Source organism: Dermacentor silvarum, chromosome 1 (genome assembly GCF_013339745.2).
Source record: "Dermacentor silvarum isolate Dsil-2018 chromosome 1, BIME_Dsil_1.4, whole genome shotgun sequence".
Classification (NCBI taxonomy): Eukaryota; Metazoa; Arthropoda; class Arachnida; order Ixodida; family Ixodidae; genus Dermacentor; species Dermacentor silvarum.
This window is the reverse complement of record NC_051154.1, coordinates 423,875,832-423,895,514: the sequence shown is the minus strand read 5'-3', so window position 1 is coordinate 423,895,514 and position 19,683 is coordinate 423,875,832. Positions and strand designations below refer to the sequence as shown.

The following is a 19,683-nucleotide window of genomic DNA, read 5'->3' as shown; positions in this document are numbered from 1 at the left end:
GTATGGCTTTGGGTCTGTCATTTGTTACTCACTTTCTATTTGTATCATAACTTTGGCCAGCAGTTGCATGACATCAGCCTGCTCCAAAGGCTCAGATTACCTCAGCTAGCTACCTGCTCGGTTTTTCGCCGGGCGTTTGCAGCCAGTTACCCTTGGACAGGTCTCCTTATATGTGTATGTCTGTTTCATAGACACATGTCGAGAGCGTCGGTGGTTCAGTGGTAGAATACTCGCCTGCCACGCGGGTGGCCCGGGTTCGATTCCCGGCCGACGCAGCTTCTTTTTTTTTCTTTTTCTTTGGCACGTTTTATAAGGTTAATGGAAGTCGACGTGTTACAGTCGCCTGTGGCGGTATTTTCTTGATTGCTGCTATAAGAAAACATCCTGACAGTTGTGCTCAGATCCGGGCACACGTACGTACAAGGGAGACATGGAATCAGAGCTACGAGTTAAGAAGCGTGAATTAGAGAGCGGTAATTGCAGCGGTCACACATTTAATAGTGCTGGCCTCGGCTCCCCAGCAACCTGAGGCTTGGGGCGACGAGTCGAGGCGGTCTGTTGGATGCATGAAGGGAGGCAGCGCCGGGTGCCCCGCCCTGCCTCCCTGGATCAACAAACTCTCCTTTGCTGGAACTGGGTTCGGATTCTTTTTCTTTTCTTTTTTTGCGCTCATCAAGCGCAGCCTAATTCATCGAGTTCACATTTCATTGCTCTAATTGCATGAAACTCCTATATGTACATCCATCGCTTAGCTATAAATGTTCATTGAGGTTGCGGTTCAACACACATGTGGAGCGTAAGGACACGATGACAGAAACCAGTGAGATGATCAGAAACGACAGCTAATTTTTTAACAGCGGAGCTTTTTAAGATCTTCGTTGCGCCGCTTAGCATAGACCAGAAACTGCGCCTGGCAATGGCGTCACCGCGCGTTGCCTAGCAACCACTTTGCACAGCTGCGCCTCGCTTCGCCTAGCTTCGGCAACGCTCCTCCGCCGCTGCGCCAGCTGCTGATCGCGCACCTGCTCCGTCTAGAAATGACGTAACTTCGCATCGCCTAGCAACCACCTGGCATAGCTGCTCCCCCGCTTCACCTTGGCATGCCATAGCTTCGCCAAGCTCTTCACGCCACCCTTCCCTACTACCGCGCACACGCTTCGCCTAGCGACACCGACACCGCACGCCCGCCGAGGGATCACGTGACCTCACCACAACATCTGGCTCCCGCCAAAACCTCCTCGCTCCGCCGCGTAGGTGGAGCCGAAAACCTTGAATTGCGCGCCAACACGATGCGCGGGTTGTGTGGGCTTTGTCTAGCTGTGCCCGGCAAATGTGGAGGCGGAGCTTAGTCGTGACGTCACCGGGATATATAAGTTCGGAGCCGCCGTGACGGCGGCATAACTCTCGTTGACTCTGTTGCGAGTACGCCTCGACATGGGACAACTAAAGCCCCTCAAGAAGGGGCTTTAGGGACGACCAAAGAAGATCCGGACCCCACAAGAAAAAGCCGCTCATCATGAAGCGTGTCGCGCGGCCAAGCGAGAATCTGCGCGTCGGCGGCGAGCCGATTCAGAATACCGTGCCTATAGCAGCACTTAGCATTTCCTAGCAAAACTTAGCCAAGCGTAGTAAAACCTGGAAGAAGTAAGGTCGATCACCAGCTCCGCTGTTTACTCCAGCCTTGCACCACTAGTGCAAGCTGCCCACTTTTTATTCCCGGTTCGTACTGTACTACATCGGTGCCCAGCCTGGCACGTGCACCACTGCGGCGCTATGGAGTTGGCAATTCGGATTGTCCGGGTCACGCTGACTGCTTATAACACGTATGAGGGCCATGCCGCTACAGACATATATGGTTCTTTGAAATGGCACTGAAACAAGTTTCACAAATACAAATACACTTCTTTCGAGGGTGTTGAATTAACACGGCACACGCACTTCTCCTTCGTTACGCTTTCGTACTTCAAACCCCGCTTTTTGTACTCTTGTAAGCAATGGACCGTTCGCGCAAACTACCGAAAGGAGTATTATAATCTTCGTTGGCAAGCTTCTAAAAACCATATATCACACTGCTTACATAACTGATCGCATAATACATATGCGGGCGTCTTAGCCGCAAAGCCAGAGTCCCCTCTCCCCCCCCCCCCCTTTTTTTTTGCTTTTCTGAAGACGGTGCGTGTTTGCTTTCGTTGAGTGATCCGGCTCGCTTCTAATGTGATCTGAACGATTCAATCCGCATTTCTTAATTCACAGCTCCAACTTGGTAGGCATACTATCTCAAACTACGTTCAATATGTACACCGTCTCATAGAAATGTCAGACGCAAATTTAGCGAAACTGCATCTTATTTTGCTCTGCCTAAACACAAAGATGTCGCGCGCATATGAGTTAAAAAAGAAAGAGTGCCAAAAGAACAGTTGAACACGCGTGGCAGGTGTCACATGACTTCTAGAACATAGTGCTGAGCGTGTGGTTCCGGCGCTCGGTGAATATCCAGTGTGGCAGTCGGTGATATTCGGCGTTGAGGTTTACCGTGAGCAGGATCATGAGCAGAGCGATGGACTTCAGAGTCAACCCCATGAGCAACTGCAAGAGAGACAGTACCGTATGCATGGAGTATACGGGGTAATAATTTTTTTAAGTTTTGCGGAATTTTTAAATCTCGCCTATTGCAGATAACGTAATTCTACTCATTGAGCTGGATTATTCAGAGAGGCGGACAAAACTTGCACGAAAAATCGAAACAAAAATTAGATAAGTACAAAAAAATCGCACATTAACTTCTTAATAACTTTACGGCACATATTGCAATTCACGAATTGTAGCTGGTGAGTTCGCAAGGCGTATCCGCCTAGAATGAATTTCCAGAATGCACACCAGTTTGCAGATATGCGCCATCAAACTCGCGTTTTTTTTTTTTTTCATTGAAGCACAAAAATACCTGGAACGAACATGTATTTCGTCGCACACTTTGAGCAATAATAGATAGTTTTAGTATTGCGGAAATGGCACCACACTAAACGCAACAAAATAGCGGGGTCAGACTGCGCATGCTCAGAACGCTATTTCTGTTTTCCGCGTTGCGTGCATTCGCTATTTTTCGAATATTTTTTAGCGTGGCAATCATGGCGGCACCCTCGGAATGGACGGCTGCCGCTTCGCAGAAATCGTCTCGCCCTGCTGCCTTGTGGGACTCGCTGATTTATAAATAAATGGTGCTGCTGCTTTTCGCTCCGGGTATTCAGGCTTCGGTAACGGCCTACGGTCGATAAGACAGCGTCGTTTTCGCTGGCGATTCCAGGTTAAGCACTCTCCACATGCACAGCGAAAGCGTAACTCTGCCTGTAAACACTCGTCAGACTGAGGCAAGAAATCTTCAAATTATTGTTGCCCAATTTATTTTATTATTAGTGCTTTACGTGCTTCAATTGTTTTGAACTTACTAACAGCGTCCGATACGTCTCAAAGTTGTTACCGATTAATTCCCGTGCCTGACAGCTTGACCATACAGGCTCCATTCAAGGCTTGGCGTGGATCCACACGGCTAGTTTGGTTGTCGAGCTGCTCAGTTTGCTGCGTTGACTACTCGCAGCTAGATGGCGCGGCGAAGTTTTGCGCTTAGCGGCGCATCGTTGTAGTCTTACGCTACACTAAAACTCTATCGAACAGCGTTCTGCAAAGATTTAGCGTACGTAACGCGCTAACGCTAACGCAAACATTTTCCTCAATACTAAAACTCTCTAATATCTCGAAACTGCATGGTCTATCCTGCAGATTCATTTCAAGTGGATATACGTCTTGCAAGCTCACCGCGGCTACAATTCGTAAATTGCAATAGGTGCCGTAAACTAATTAATAAAGAGGTGAATTAGTGCATTTTTGTTAGTTGAATATGTGTTTCGATTTTTCGTGCTAGCAATCTCTGCCTCTTCGAATAATCCAGCAAGAGGACAAGAATTATGCTCTCTGCCACAGACGAGATCTTTAAAAATTTCGAAACACTTAAAAATTGATCACCCCAAATAAGTAGTGCCAAAAGTTGGCGTGTGCTAAATGCGGGAAAGTCGCGATGCTCCGATTTTTTCCCTGTCGTTACGTATGGTTTCTTGGTAATTAAGTTTAGCAGACAACGTTTCCTTCCTCCTGCAATACCTGCACTTTCTTTCGTAGATGCAGCCTAATCAATCAATACACACAAAATCGATAATCGTCCACGACTCTAATCAGCTGATAGCGGCGACATTCCGCGATCATTTCGCGCGCACTGACGTCATAGCTGAATAAGGGCCCATTACCGAGCTCCATGATCGCTCACTGCGCGTGAGCGATGACGAGGGGGGGTGTCATGAGTGCATGGATGCATCCCACAAGGGGAGAACAGCAGTTTCGGCAATGCAAAGTCTTACCAGCTGCACGGGTCCTATGTCAATGAGGTTGGTGAGCACGGCAAGGCTGACGCCCGAGGTGGGCAGCACGAGGGACGTGGAGGCGGCCACCGTCACCGGTATGGCGAAGTAAAGCGGGTTGCACGGTGTTGTCACTGCCTGCGTTTTACGGCGTTGTCACGAGTAGCAACGTGTCCCGCGCGTTATCGTGCGAGGACAGTGCGACACCACCACTTTGTCAGCAAACTTCGTTTTGTCACTTTCATACCTGCACTAATTGGCTTCTTCACACGCAAGACTGAGAATACTACAGGTAGGAGTGGCAACTGTATGTGCTGAAAATTGCACTGGTAAAAAATTCCATTAACTTAGGCAGAAAAGCAAGAGAGAACTGGTCAGCACAAGCGCTAAGCGTCCATACCTTTTCGATTCGAGAACCGGACATGTACCGCGCGAATACGGTTATGGACGAATGGAATATGATGCGTTAGACGGCGCTATGCGCACTGAAACATTTTGCAGTTAAGTAACAGCACATGCATAAGGCACAATGTCAGACACGTTACTTTGGATGCACACGTTACCTTGTCTATAAAAAGCGACGCAAGGGGCACAAAAGAAATGTTTAGACACCTACTCCGTCACATATCGCGAACCGTCTACGGTGATAATTCTTGTTTGGGACAGTTGTATCAAGGTATGTACTGAGCCCTAGTGAAACATAGCCCACCACAGTCAACGCAATCACACGAGGTGTCCTGGTGTCGTGTCTCTAGCTAATAAATCGCCACGAGCTCGTCCAATGTCGTCTTTATAACACGCACGGCGCCGCATTTTATAGTGCACACACAGCACTTCGATGTGGCTTCGAGCCGTAACATTGTGGACACAACCAGGATTAGTCGTTCAAAGAAAACTGGCGGCATCATAAAAGGGCGAAAGGAAGGCAGTCTTGCAAGAAATGTGTAGTAGCTAGTCCGAGTAAATGTATACTGCGCTTTCGACAAATAGTCATTGTGATTTTTTGGAATTTTAGTTAATGCGGATAGAGAAAAATTGTTTGACAAATATTCTTCGCTCAAACGAAGCATGTCTTACGTTGATTCACAAAATTCAATCAATTTTTTGGTGTCACCGGAGGCGAACAAGAACCCAATAAAACACTGCATTAGCTTCTCTTGAATTTTGAACAGCGCATCAAAAGATAAGAGCATAAGAAGATCATCGCTGCAATTTCGACAAACTGGGTGGTGTTCACAACTGAAGCAATTTGGGATTGTTGGTATACCATGGTACAGGACATTGAAAAGCGCAAGTACGTGAGAAGAATACAGGGAAAGACAGCCTGTGCGCCTATAATATAGCGCTCTGTCTTTCCTCGTATTCTTCTCACATACGTGCGCTTTTCAAAGTCCTTTACCATGGGTGGTGTGTTAAGGATATGCTAAGTGAGCATGAAGGCAACCTGACAAGGTTACGTTAAAAGAAACAAGATTTATGTTTATGCAGCTTTTCGCTGAAACAGCCAGCCAGAATTCCTATCTAGTAAATAAAGTAAAATGAAAGTGAACGGTTCGTAAGATTATTGCCAGCAGTGTGGCCGCGGCCGGGATTTCAAGCGCACAAGAATTCTTCGCACACATCGCAATGAGTTGACTAGAGAAATCTTCGAAGCAAGTGATATCAATCTCTTGAGAAGGTCATGCGTAAGCATGGCGTCATTTGCACTGTCCGGTAAGGAGTTACGGCTTCTGTGCGTCTACGACGTGAGTTAAATACATCATTACATATCAGTTTACTTTTCCGTGTTCTTTTTTTTTCTTTCTTTTCCTTTTTCATGTCTGTTTATATATGGCTGTTCTTTCGGAACAAAGAAGTTGTTGGAAGTCAGAGTTGTATGCCTCCTCTTATTCTGTGCTTGCCCTGTGTTGCGCAGTTCAACATTCATGATTATAGACAACAAGCACTAACTCTGACGTTATCAAGATATATTCTCCTTAGTGCAAGGAGTTGTCTGTATGGCTTGACCAAACACCATGTGAACGCACAATGTCGACGGCGACCGGGAGAAGGACGGAGACGGCCGAGGTGTTGCTGACCAGCTCGGTAAGCAGCGACGAGCAGAGGGCCAGGACGCACTGCATCACCAGCTGACTGGGCGCGTACCGTTGCAGCTGCGTCGACAGCCACTGGGTGAAGCCGCTCACCTGACGACGACAGGGCGCAACTTGCGTTAACGCAATGCTGTGCTAACATGGAACTGCAAGATTTGGCCGACAGGGCCAGCCTTTCTCTAGAAAACCTTCTAGACTGATGTTCGAACACTAACCAAGAGTGTGTCGTGCTTTCGTATACTTCGGTGTACTAACGGGAACGTTGGATGTCCGTAGTCGCGGACGATCAGTCGGTGTGGTGTCGGGTGTTCCGCAAGTGTGTTAGGCATTGTTTTATTCCTGATCTTTATAAATGACTTGCCTAGTAATCCCTTGGAGATATGGGCGAACCAGCTATATCTCCAAGTCGGATTCCAATTGACAGCGTGTAGGTCGAGAGTAGAACCGACTACATTTGGTGCTAATTGAGGGAAAGTTAATTAAGGCACAGTTAATTAAACTATAGTTAGTTAAGATACAGTTAATTAAGATACTCAAACCCGAGACCTTTGATGGGAGTCGAACCCACGACCTTTGGTGTTAAGGCGAAGTTAATTAAGGAACAGTTAATTAATGTAGAGTTAATTGAGGCACTCGAACTTACGACCTTTGGTGGGAGAAAACAAGTAATAGGAAGTAACAACGCATTACAATGAAAATGTCAAGTAATGTAATGAATGTCTCGCGAGCGTGCAAACTTTCGCCTTCATCCTCGTATATGCTAAAGTGACTGTGACTTTTTGTTTGTTTTGTTGGCACGAGAGCGATAGTTGGAACGATGCCCCGAGTGAACGGCTCTTCCGTCGTACGGTAACGCTTCTCTGATGCAAGCAGCAGTCGGCGCACATCGCTGGCGAGTGCCAGAGCTGTCACACGGCATTGCATCAACTGAACATGCCTGGGTCTATCTATAGCCAGTTTAACAGAAATAGTCACTCCGGCCCTCAGGCCATCATTGAGCAAGTAATGACGCGCGTTGGTGTGCGGCTGAAAAAAAAAATACGAGGGAGAGGGAACAATTCAATATTGCAGTAAATTTCGGAAGAAGGGAACGAGGTATTGGCGTACACGTGTTGTAACCTAGGCATCGACGTTAAAACGCACTGCAACCAAAAACGTACACTTTATTGTGCTAACGTTAGCTTTGCCTCTAGAATCCTGAGATGAAACTATACACGCCGCGTTTTCGCTCGCATTTTAGGGCGCATTTCTTCTCCCACCGTACAGAGCATCGAGTCGAGAAAATCGCACATGAATTGCAATGGTAAAAATTTCATTCACCACCATGCATTATTGTGCGTCTTGATCGTCGTTATACTTAGCTCATTCGGAATTGAACGGATCAAGGTAAGAATATTTATTTATTATATAAATAAATAAATAAGTAATTAATTAATTAATTAATGCCCTGTCTGTATGCTACCATTTGGCTGCAATCGTTATGAAAGGCTCAAGTGCTATACGCGTAACAATAATATGAATTTACTTAGAGCACTCTTTGACACGATATAACATGGTGACGTACTAGTTATAGCGCTGCGTTGCTAAGCCCGAGGGCGAGGGATCAAATCCCGGACACAACGACCGCACTACGATGGGGGCGAAATGCAAAAACGCCCGTGTACCGTGCATTGAGTTGTACGCGCGTTAAAGAACCCCGAGTGGTCAAAAATAACCCGGTGTTCACCACTACAGCGTGCCTTATATTCATGTCATAGTTTTAGCGCATAAAGGCCCAACCGCATGCACGCGATATTCAAGCGACAGCGACAAGCGACGCGACAGGCACACCCTGTCGCGCTGTCGTGTCGCGGCGTGGAGCAACCGCATGAACGCGACATCGCGAAAAAGAGTAGCGACGGATTTACATTGTTGTGCGAATAAGTGTTATCGTGCGCGCGTAAAGAAATCTCAATTTTATCAAAAGGTCAATGTTTTATCTAGACCTAGCTAAAATATGTTATCATCCCCAGTGAAAATCCGTCCCATGCATCCCCAGTGGAACTCCGTCCCATGCCGCCAGCGTAAGGTGCCGTGGCGCCATCTGTTGGGCAAAACCTAAAACACTTTCTCGGCTGTCGGTGGCGTCTCAGGCGTCACCGTCAAAACAAAACAACCGATCTCAATAATAACGACAAGAGAGCGCCGATACTTAGTCTACAGCTAGCGATGAGGTGAAGCGATGACTGATTGTGCTATTTATTTTTTGCTGTCACAGCAGAGAGCAAGTTGCAAGAGCGAATTCAGATCGAAGCGGGCAGACTGATTGCTGCCATGTTGTTGTGCAATCGCTGTCCCCAGCGGATGTCGTCGCGCTGACTTCCGGGCGACAAGCGATATTTTCTGGCTGGCCAGAAACCGGCGACACGACCAGCGACAGCGACGGATAGCCCTCCGCGACGGCAAAACCTGTCGCTCGTCGCCGTCGCTTGTCGCTGTCGCTCGAAAATCGCGTGCATGCGGTTGGGCCTTAAAGCTCCTAGAAAAAACAAAGACGCTGGCACGTTGCTACACCCGTAGCATGCACTTGGCATAAACTACAAAACGGATGGTGGAAATGGTTAACGTATATAACTAGAAGAAAAGGGGAGCCATGGGGTCCGATTTATAGATCTTTTGTTAGTTGTAGCCACATGAAGCCAACAGACATGGTGCCAAGGAAAACATAGGGGAAAGAAGTGTTATTTTATTATATGTATCGGAATAATTAGAAAAAAGGAAATGAAAGCGGACAAAAGCAGGAATTACAAACGGGAGGAGCGGAACCCTTATCTACCTTATTGAACGTGAGATGTTCTACCATTGATTGATTAACCGCGCAAGGACACCAGAGGTGACAGAAGAGAGAACGGAGCGCTGCTCTCTGTTCAGCGCTCTGCTCTGCCTTCTGTCCCCTCTCGTGTCCTTTCGCTACTAATCAAACTGTAAAAGCACGTTTTACGAACAAGGCCAATTTTACACCCGTCTACCATTGAGCTATTGCGGAGGCCGTCCACCCGTTCACTTTCTTGAGCATTTGTGTATGTGTAATACAAATCTAGTCATAGGAGTGTTAGCAAGTGCCACTTCAGACCAGGCGATGGATGTGGAACATCCTTTCCACTACAGACGTCACGTAATACGTGAGCTTACGAGTACGCCACTGGCCTCGTGTGCTAAATCATGGCACCAAAGTCGCGACTATGCAATGAGCGATAGGATTAAGGGGAACCGAGGGGCTTATTTTTTTTCGTTAGTTGCAATCAAATGAAGCCACCCGCCGTGTTTGCTTAGTGGCTATGGTGTTGGGCTGCTAAGCATGAGGTCACGGGATCGAATCCCGGCCATAGCGGCCGCATTTAGATGGGGGTGAGATGCGAAAACACCCGTTTACTTAGATTTAGGTGCATGTTAAAGAACCCCAGGTGCCCCAAATTTCCCGGAGTCCCCCACGACGGCGTGCCTCATAATCAAATCGTGGTTTTGGCACGTAAAACCCTAAAATTAAATTTTTTTAACAATCAGATGAAGCCAACAGTTAATGAAGTCAAGGAAAAGCATATAGTGAAAATTACCTGTTCTTTGAATAACAGGTAGAAATAAGATAAATGCAAACCAAAGAGGATAAAAACGACAACTTGTCGCAGGTGAGAGCGGAACCCAGATCTTCCGACGGAAGATGTGGCTTTAACTACGCACTGGTGGGTTCTAATAAACCACCACCATAGGCATGAGTAATTCCTTTTCAATGAAGGGAACCGCTCTTTCCCTAATCCCTCATGGCGATGCACATGCTGGCCTCGTGTGGGGAACAAACCCGTTAAAGTATGATGCACTCCCTGAGTTAGTGGAAAACAAAGACGTGAGGGACGGCCTCTCTTTCGTGCATTTCTCAAGTGTCATAACATAGGACAGCAAAATTATTCCAAATGTATTGCGCGATTTGCCGCGCAATAGAATTGAAACTAACTTACTACAATGCAAACGTCTTACGAATCTATCCATAATTATATATTATTTACCAATTTATAGTTAACACGAACAAAATAGAAGGTTATTTATTGTTCTACTGCCGAGCGAATAACCGAATTTCCTGTGCTCTCTTTCACTTCCATAACTGCTGGTTTATTCTTCTGTTGTAATTACACTCACTCGCGGATAATCTGTACAAGCATTGCATGCCTCTCTGCACAGGCATTCTCTGCCGCCCCCACCAAACAACGCATTTACGACTTCGCGTGAAGTCCGATGCTGGTGAGTGTGAGGTGCCACAGCCCTGTCTTTTGCTCGCTGTGAAACTTTCCCCGACAGCTGGCCTTCATTGTTTTTGACGATACACATGCGCCGTGCCACACGTAATACGTGCCACATAAAAGTGTTTTTTCCGAGCGGGAAAAGAGCCCGCAAATCCTCGCTAAGTGGCTCGAGCGGCCAGTCGCTCGGCAATCTTGCCTATATTCGCGGGCTTCTTTCAAGCTAAAAAGAAACACTTTTATGTAACACGTATTGAGCAAGAGAAAGCTGTATCGGAAGTTTTTCATGTTGCTCTACAATTTTCTCACTGACACTTTTCATCTAAGTATAATATTTGAGAAGTGGATTATTAATTAAGACTTATCTAATTACGCGGAATGCAAAACAAGTATCTTAGTATCTCCAAGCGATGGCAAACAACATTACCATGGTTATGTCTAGCTACGTGGCATTTAGATATTTTTAAATCTTGGCGCATGATAGTTGGGATCCCTGTATAAGTGTAGGTATCCCCGGTATTCGGTTTGAACAGAAATGGTCGGTAAAAAATTACGGTCTCTGAAAAGGGAAAAACACCGTTATTTGCTAACTTCCGCACTCGTACCTATATTTCATCCCAGTGATTATTATACACCATGTTTCAATGAAGACTTAAAATTTTTAATTCCTAAGAAGATTGAGTTAAATATTACGAGTTCTTTGGTGTCACATCATTCGCCGGGGGAGAAGACAGACATCGTGTGAGAATAACACACTAACTGTTTGATTAGTAAAAATTAATTGTAATATATTTATTTAGTGACTTTAGTGAAATCACGCTGTAATTGTGGAATTCATGCCGGCCAGTATTCAAGGTATGACCACGTTGTAGGCCTCCCGAGACTACGCATAGCAGCAGGCTTGAGATATACGTCCCCGAGCATTCGGCAAAATGCATGGGCGTTTCACTAATTATTGCTTTTCCAGTGAAGCCTTTCCGTGAACGCCGAGAGTCCACGGCAGGTTTTGGGGACTAGCATTTACAGGGTGTTTCTACGAACTTGTTCTAAGCCTTAAAAAAAAAACACGTGTGCACTACAAGAATGCAATCAAATCAGCATTGTTAACTGCCCTCTTGAGCAACTGAAAATATATGTTTACGTCATTTATCAAAAAATAACTAAGCAACTTTTAAAGCACTGCTTTAAACGCAATGTCTTCAATGGAGAAGTTGCACACACTATTCAGAAATATTCAAATAAGTTGTTCGTGCAAAGATAGGTAATGTGGTTTTAATTCTTTTTCCCGGCTGCAAGGAAAGCACGCGAGATTGGAAAAAGTGTCACGTTTGCGCACAGCGACATTAGTGCCATCAAACATGCGAACAACGAATGATCGATTCTGCAGGCCTGGGTTTTCTTGCTATATATACGGCCCAGCGCACGCCATGCGAGTCAACCACGAACCCCCCCCCCCCCCCCCCCGCCAAACAGTAACTTTTCAGTGTCTTAACCAATATCGGATAGATAGTAACTGAAGAAGACCTGCGCATCACATGACATGACATCGTCTACGTAACGGAAGCCGTTTCACTGACACGAGGGAAACATATTAAAGCATGGAACGCGACACATATGGGGCCAGGTAGTGAGCATTTTCTTTTTTCCTCTTCTTAACTATAGAGGCATTAATGGTATCAAGGCGAAATTCAACACGGATAGCCACCGGCCCAACGAGAATAAAAGCTCCGGAATCATTCGTATTTAGCGCCCATTTTTGAACTGTATAGAAGTGAGGTAAAAAGATTTGCTTATCAATTGGTGGGAAATCATGAATGTTCAATTGCGAATGAGCGCAACCTTATTTACAGTCGGAAGGTTCCACTGCTGCAATCTATCTAGTTCAGCCAAGGTGTACCAACCTTGAAACATTACGTATGTGCAGGAGATATCGCTGACACGGGTTATGCATGTGCGATACGTGATGCTTCATGGACAGCGCACACAAATTCAGGCAAGGACCATGCAGTGTTAAGTGCCTAAGGCCTCGAGAAACTGTGCCCGTGTTTACAAAAACACAAAAAAGAACGTTCTTACGCTATATAACTGTTCGTAAGAGCAGACACCAGCCCATAATGATGTGAGTCGTATATTATTAGCAAACGCGGCCGGCCACTAGCAAGCAGCACTTACCAGTGAAAGGCTTTGTGAATTTTGCCACGGATTCTTCGAAAGCCCCAGCAAGCTGCGTATGAGGCTTATATCCTTATTCTTTTCACGCCAGGTGCGTCTTGTGTGTTTCGCTCCATTAAAGACACATTAAAGACGAACAAGACGAGCAGTGAAAGATTCTTACCTTCGCGTAGTAAACGTATAGGCCCAAAAGTTGTCCTAATAATGGCGTTGATCCAGCTTTTATAAGCGTTTCCATCTTTCGAAAATGAAAGCACCTGCTCCTTCTTTTCTGTTTGCCGATTTCCAGGACAGCCTAGCACGCAAAACGTGTTTGGCATGGCGCCTTCAACCTTCCACACCACACTTCGGTAACATTTTGGAATGACGACAGAGGGAAATGACTAATATTTAGGCAAACAAATGAAAGACCAATCGAAACGAGTTTGAAGCACGGTAAAAGAAATTTTAAAGTGACTTCAAAGTTTTGCGTGCAAGCCTTAAAAGGTACCAGTTAAATGCTGGTTTCACAATGGCTTACGCCGGTATTATGCCTGAGCGGCTCTGAAAGCTGTATAGACCTTTTCGCTGTTTACAAGCATAGCCCTAGAGAGCTTCTAGTTTTGCCCACTGACATAGCTTGCTAAATTTAGTGGGCAAGAAAAACAAGGGCGGCAGTAGCAGAAGTGTGTTAAAATAGAAGCCTGTAGATCTTAAACACTTATCACCTGTACATAATAGCAATTTTACAAGTCAAGCTTGCCGGAAGTTACGCAAAAAATTAAAAGTATTAGTTTTAGGGCGTTATGCACCTTATTTTTATCCTAAAACCTAGAAAGACACTTCCCGCACATCGAAACAAATAAAAAATGTTTTTGGTTCCGACTAATAGACTCTAAGGCATGTGACCGGAAGTGTCATGGGGGGCGGGCTCGTTGCTGTTAAACGCGTGCACTGCTCGCACCTTGATGATGAGCATAATGGCGTCGCTTCCGGCGACGGTGATGATTGCGCCCCAAGGCAGTCTTTGCACGATGCCGTCGAAGTCCATGAAGACCCCGTTAAGCGACTTGGTGAAAGGCAGGGCGTACGCTAGCACCAGACATAGCATGCCTAGCGGATGCCTGGCAAGACGATAAGGGAAGACGAGAAGAACATGAAACTCAAGACGATAGCCAACCTATTAAAAGCAGCCATACATCCCCAATCACCTGCATACAGCACAATCCAATTTGAACAAGTGCGACTAGTGGATATGTAGGTAAAAGGGTGTGTATGATTGTCACGACTTTCGGTGGACTAAAGACAGACAGGGACAAGTCGTACGTTTAGGACAAACATTTATAATTGAAAAAACTAACGACAAAGAAAACAGCACGAAACAAACAATATACAGCACGAGTAAATTCTGGAAATTCCCCAGAGTCCTCAGATATCAAAATTCATAAGTCCAAATATTTACATTAAGTCCCTCGACGTGGCCACGTCACCTCGTCGTCGCAGCTTCCGACGACACGTCGTTGGGCCCGCCGATTCGTCGTAGCCTCGAAGTCGCTGTGTCCGACGTTCGGTCCACGGTTGGCCTGGTTCGGGGGTCAGGGCGGTGGGGGGACCGAGGCGCCTGGATCGCCCGATCAACTCCGCTAGCCTGCGGATCGTAGCCGCAGGGAATCCGGGAAACGGTGCCGTCAGCCTGTAGCTGCGGCTTCCGGTGGAACGTCCACTCAGCTCGCGGGTCGTGGCCGCGGCAGCCGAAGAACAGCTTCCACTGGGTTGCCGCCGTCTCCGTGATCCACCGTCCTTTCCGGCCTCCAGCTCCTTCTGCCTGCCTGCGTCCCAGAGCGTAGCTGGGCTGCTCTCTTCGGCTACGTGTCTCTTCTCTCGTTGGCCACGTAGCTGCACGCGCACTTTTGCGCTTCTTCTTCTGCTTTCATATAATGTATTCTTTTTATTCGGAAGCTCTTATTTTATACCTTCTTTCTTCTTTATTTCTACCACTGAGTCCTCGTGTCTTCTTGTTCTGTTTTTATCTTCTGCTTTTTCTTCTTTCTTTCTTCCTTCCTTTATTGGCTCATGACATATGCCCACCTTCAAGAGTTTTTCCATTTGAAAAACTGCTTCTTCCTCCTTGTATCGTCGTCTTCATATGTTGTTCCAGCACTAACTCTTGTTCTCTTCCACCATTTTTGTCATTTGCACCACTGGTTATCTTCCCCACACATCACTTCACTTCACTTCACTTCACTTATTCACTGCACTGTACACATCGTCGAGTTCACTATTGAACACAAAAAAAAGTCATTGTCGAACACTACTTTATCAAATCCCCGCTGTACCACTTGTCTGTGTAGCACCCAGTGGTCCACTGCTTCACACCAACACGTACACCACTTAACCAACATTACTAAACTTACTACATCACTAAACACCGCTCCTACAACACTACTCACAGTTAGCGATCAGCCTTCACGCGACTATACTTAACCACTCCGCCACTTCACAATCTGCGCTACCAAACTCTACAAATGGCAAAATACTATCAGTGGTTTTCGTCCTACAAATAATTTACAACCAAATGTGCGTTTTCACGCAACATTACCCTAAATACATTTTTATGAATTCATCTACCGCTACGATGGCAACATAGGATCACATTTAGGAACACTGTTGTATTACTGATATTTATACATGCCATGGGAACAATTTTCATAACTTTTGTGCAACCATTTCTCAGATTCTTCTGAACAAATATCCTGCTAACAAACATCCGCCCCTAAATGCAAGGTACCCTCTGATTCTTTCCGCATAACCTATTTTACGTCTTAAACAGCAGTGGTATTCCCAATCACCTTAACTATCAATCCGAACCGCATAAGAATCCGTGTCGTCTCCTTCTTGGAATTACATTTGATACCCTCAATATTGTCGTAGTGACTTTCTCTTGCGTCGCTGTCGAGACTTCCTACTGTGCCTACATCCCTTCTTAATTCTTCTCTTTCCTGCGCCTGCACGGTTCCTGTCTGGCTTTGAAAGTCGCCTGTGGAGTTCAAGTTTCGCCTCCCTTTTAATTGATGGAGAAAGCTTCCTGAACGCATGCTTGTTCGCGCGCCATCTCGCTCTCAGCAGTCTCCTCATCTTCCGTCTGTACTTTCGGGATGCACGCCTTCTTGAGCGGTTAGTGTGGCTGCTGGCTTTGTCCTTGGACTTGAAAAAGTCACTTTTGAAAACCTTTTTCTTCTTTTGGGGGCATGCTTGGGATCTGCAGTTAAATACTCGTCGCTCTTGCTCTGAAACTTTGCGACGTTCTTCGTAGTCATCATCTTCAGATGTTCTGCTACTTCTCACCCCAAATTTAACTCCCCCTCTCATGGTTGCTTTGCAATGAGCAATGCCATAAAGAGTCGCCCATCGGTGCTTTCTTCGTGTCTTCTTCTTGGGTGGTGATTTCGTCTTTTTCTTTCCCTCGAAGCAATTTTTCGATCTGCTCTTTCTCTTATGCTTCTTTCTTTTCTCTTTCTCAGTTTTCTCTACTTGCTCTATCCCTCTGTCTACTGTCATCGCTTCCTCAATGCGCCCTTCTTTCTCGCCACTCGTAAAACTTGTGCAACTGTGGTCGTCTGCATCAGAAACGTCTTGCATGCTGGACACTAGCTTGTGCTCACGGGGATTTCTGCGGCGGAAAGTCATCATCTCTTGAAAAGCTTTGCCGCGGTCAAGCACTCTCCCTTCCTGCGCGACATCTCCAATTGCTCTGCTCTCAACACACACCGTATGCGGCGTTGCGGTATTCCCCCTCTCGTCAGTGTCCTTCGTTTCTGGGAACTGTTCGCCCTCATGAGCACGACCCTCTGGCATGTACACTGCACTACCGAAAACACACTCTTCATTCGGGTGTTGTACCATTTGCTCTCTAGTACAATGGAATTCGGTGGTATGGTCATTCTCAGCCTTACAGCGGTAGCTATTCTGTAGCAACAGTTCACTTGTGCAAGGCTTCTCTTCAGGCATGATATGACTGCTATGCATTGTTTTGACTACCTCTGGCATCTCAATCTTCCTCTCCTGGAACTGTCCCCTCTTCTCATATGCTTGCCGAAGTGTCTCAAGTTCTAAAGACCGAGCGGCATGGACACGGTTCATTACATCCTCAATTAGTTTAAGGCCCTGCTCCTTGCTGAGCTTCTTCTCGCGAACAGTTGCTAATATGCTGTCCCAATCCATCTCTAGACCACCAAAAATCTGTGACAGGGCCGGAAATGGTGGAATATCCTGGCAGGCTCGCCAAATTGTCACGACTTTCGGTGGACTAAAGACAGACAGGGACAAGTCGTACGTTTAGGACAAACATTTATAATTGAAAAAACTAACGACAAAGAAAACAGCACGAAACAAACAATATACAGCACGAGTAAATTCTGGAAATTCCCCAGAGTCCTCAGATATCAAAATTCATAAGTCCAAATATTTACATTAAGTCCCTCGACGTGGCCACGTCACCTCGTCGTCGCAGCTTCCGACGACACGTCGTTGGGCCCGCCGATTCGTCGTAGCCTCGAAGTCGCTGTGTCCGACGTTCGGTCCACGGTTGGCCTGGTTCGGGGGTCAGGACGGTGGGGTGACCGAGGCGCCTGGATCGCCCGATCAACTCCGCTAGCCTGCGGATCGTAGCCGCAGGGAATCCGGGAAACGGTGCCGTCAGCCTGTAGCTGCGGCTTCCGGTGGAACGTCCACTCAGCTCGCGGGTCGTGGCCGCGGCAGCCGAAGAACAGCTTCCACTGGGTTGCCGCCGTCTCCGTGATCCAACCGTCCTTTCCGGCCTCCAACTCCTTCTGCCTGCCTTCGTCCCAGAGCGTAGCTGGGCTGCTCTCTTCGGCTACGTGTCTCTTCTCTCGTTGGCCACGTAGCTGCACGCGCACTTTTGCGCTTCTTCTTCTGCTTTCATATAATGTATTCTTTTTATTCGGAAGCTCTTATTTTATACCTTCTTTCTTCTTTATTTCTACCACTGAGTCCTCGTGTCTTCTTGTTCTGTTTTTATCTTCTGCTTTTTCTTCTTTCTTTCTTCCTTCCTTTATTGGCTCATGACAATGATTATTATTGCGATTGGTATTCTTTGCGAACTTCGCCTAGTTTTCAGAATGTTTGTCTCTAACCTGTTTCACGCTAACTTGAGTCCTTCGGTATATGCCACTGGGCATGTGCCTCTTTTCAATGAAAAAAAAAAGAATCCTTTAAAATTTCACCGCTGCCGGGCGAATAGGAACTCGCGTCCGTTCGTGAGTTCTGAATATATATTCAGACATAGAGACATTGCGGCGGCGCTGCTAGATGGCGCAACGTGTCCCGAGGGGGATGTGGCTGAACGACGGGGATTCGACGCGTACGTCCGACTCGTTCGTCATCCATGGCAGCAACTGAGCGAGCCAGTGTCCATGGCCACTGCTCGTGCTCGGCGCACCTTCTTCTTTATTTCGTAAAGGAAGCGCGAGGCTGCAGTACGCGCCTCGTACATGACCTGAATGCCACCAGTCATCCTGAGATGGTTTCTGTAGGAATATTTTTCTTTGTTTCATTGGCTAAGGCAACAGGGAAGTTATGTAAATGTATGAAGATTATTCTGTAGTTCTATGGGTGTTTCCCAGATAGCTGTGTGAGAGCGAAAACTTATAAAAACGGCAGGAAGGCTGTTGGCGCAGAACGAATTGGACAGTTTGCCTAGCACACGCAGCTTGCGCGGGTCAAGCATGCCCTAGATGAAAACCTAGCTAGGGAAAGACGCCAAAAAAATGTTGAACGTACAAAAATAATAAAACAATACAGTTACATTCGGGAAAGGACCTTCGCCTCGAGTCAATGCTTCGAACAGGTTTTAAAAAAAGACCGCATTGCCGTGCTGCATCAAATATTTCCCTAGTTGGTTGCAAACTTGTACCACTATACCGCTGGTAACCTAAACGCTATTTAGTTAGAATTAGTTAGGGCTAACTGCGAATTGCTTTCTTAGCGTGGTTATCACAAGCGGCACTCGGCGATCTCACTCGGCGTTCACAAATACAGTAAAAGAACGCGGCACCCATAAGAGGATTTTTATATGGAAGCAGAATTTTCTGCAACGCGAGTTCGTTAGTATTTAGCATCAAATGGCCCTTAATACGTACATGATAACACAATATGCTGGCATTACGATGAAATTCGCTCGCGGGTATGCTGTAATGGCACCGGGAGTAATGATGAACAATTCATTATAGCAAAGGGCTTTAGTTAAGCCAGTGCATGATGTTTACAATAGCAAGCATTACGGTTAGCGTCCACGGTAAGAGTTGCGAATCGTGGCCCGTATTGCCGAAAAGCTTTTTACGCTAAAATTGCCCTCAAGAACAAATGCCAGCCAATCCTGATCAAAGGCAGCCGGTTAATTGCAAAGAATTAACGCTTACGAACTAGAAGCTTTGTGAATTCTTCCCCTGGGCCCGTATTCACAAAAAAATCTCTTACGGCAGGATTGTTTGTAAGGGCATATGTGAAACAGTCGTTATGTCGGAAATAATTTTAGCGAAAGGGCCGGCCAGTAAAGACAGAACACTTAACGAACGACAAACTTGGTAAATTCGGTCACTAAAACATATGACGGACACCCGCGTGCGGGTAACAAACAAGTTGAAATCTCTGAAAAATACAAGCACGCTTTGCGGTGCCACAGAAATTTGTGCGCTCAACATTACTGCACGTTTATAAATTGACTTCTCGTTTCGACGTCGACCG

General features: G+C 46.3%; 1 protein-coding gene and 1 non-coding gene across 2 annotated transcripts; one reads left to right on the top strand and one right to left on the bottom strand.

The window, feature by feature from the left end:
* Nucleotides 1-204: 204 nt before the first annotated feature.
* Nucleotides 205-275, top strand: Trnag-gcc (transfer RNA glycine (anticodon GCC)). The gene has a single exon. It is a non-coding gene; the product is annotated as a tRNA-Gly (tRNA).
* Nucleotides 276-2,357: 2,082 nt separating this feature from the next.
* Nucleotides 2,358-14,032, bottom strand: LOC119455085 (solute carrier family 13 member 2-like). Its single transcript, XM_037716588.2, has 4 exons — nt 13,886-14,032; nt 6,434-6,592; nt 4,407-4,544; nt 2,358-2,586 (listed from the first exon to the last, which is right to left on the bottom strand). The coding sequence occupies exons 1-4, from the start codon at nt 14,030-14,032 to the stop codon at nt 2,449-2,451; spliced, it is 582 nt and encodes a 193-aa protein (XP_037572516.2). The 3' UTR covers nt 2,358-2,448.
* Between the last annotated feature and the right edge of the window lie 5,651 nt (nt 14,033-19,683).

Coding starts and splice junctions, on each gene's coding strand:
- LOC119455085 (XM_037716588.2), bottom strand. CDS start 14,032: ATGCTATGTCTGGTGCTAGCGTACGCCCTGCCTTTCACCAAGTCGCTT. Junction 4,545..6,433: donor TCCCGGTCGCCGTCGACATT/GTGCGTTCACAT, acceptor CGTAAAACGCAG/GCAGTGACAACACCGTGCAA. Junction 2,587..4,406: donor ACATAGGACCCGTGCAGCTG/GTAAGACTTTGC, acceptor TCTCTCTTGCAG/TTGCTCATGGGGTTGACTCT.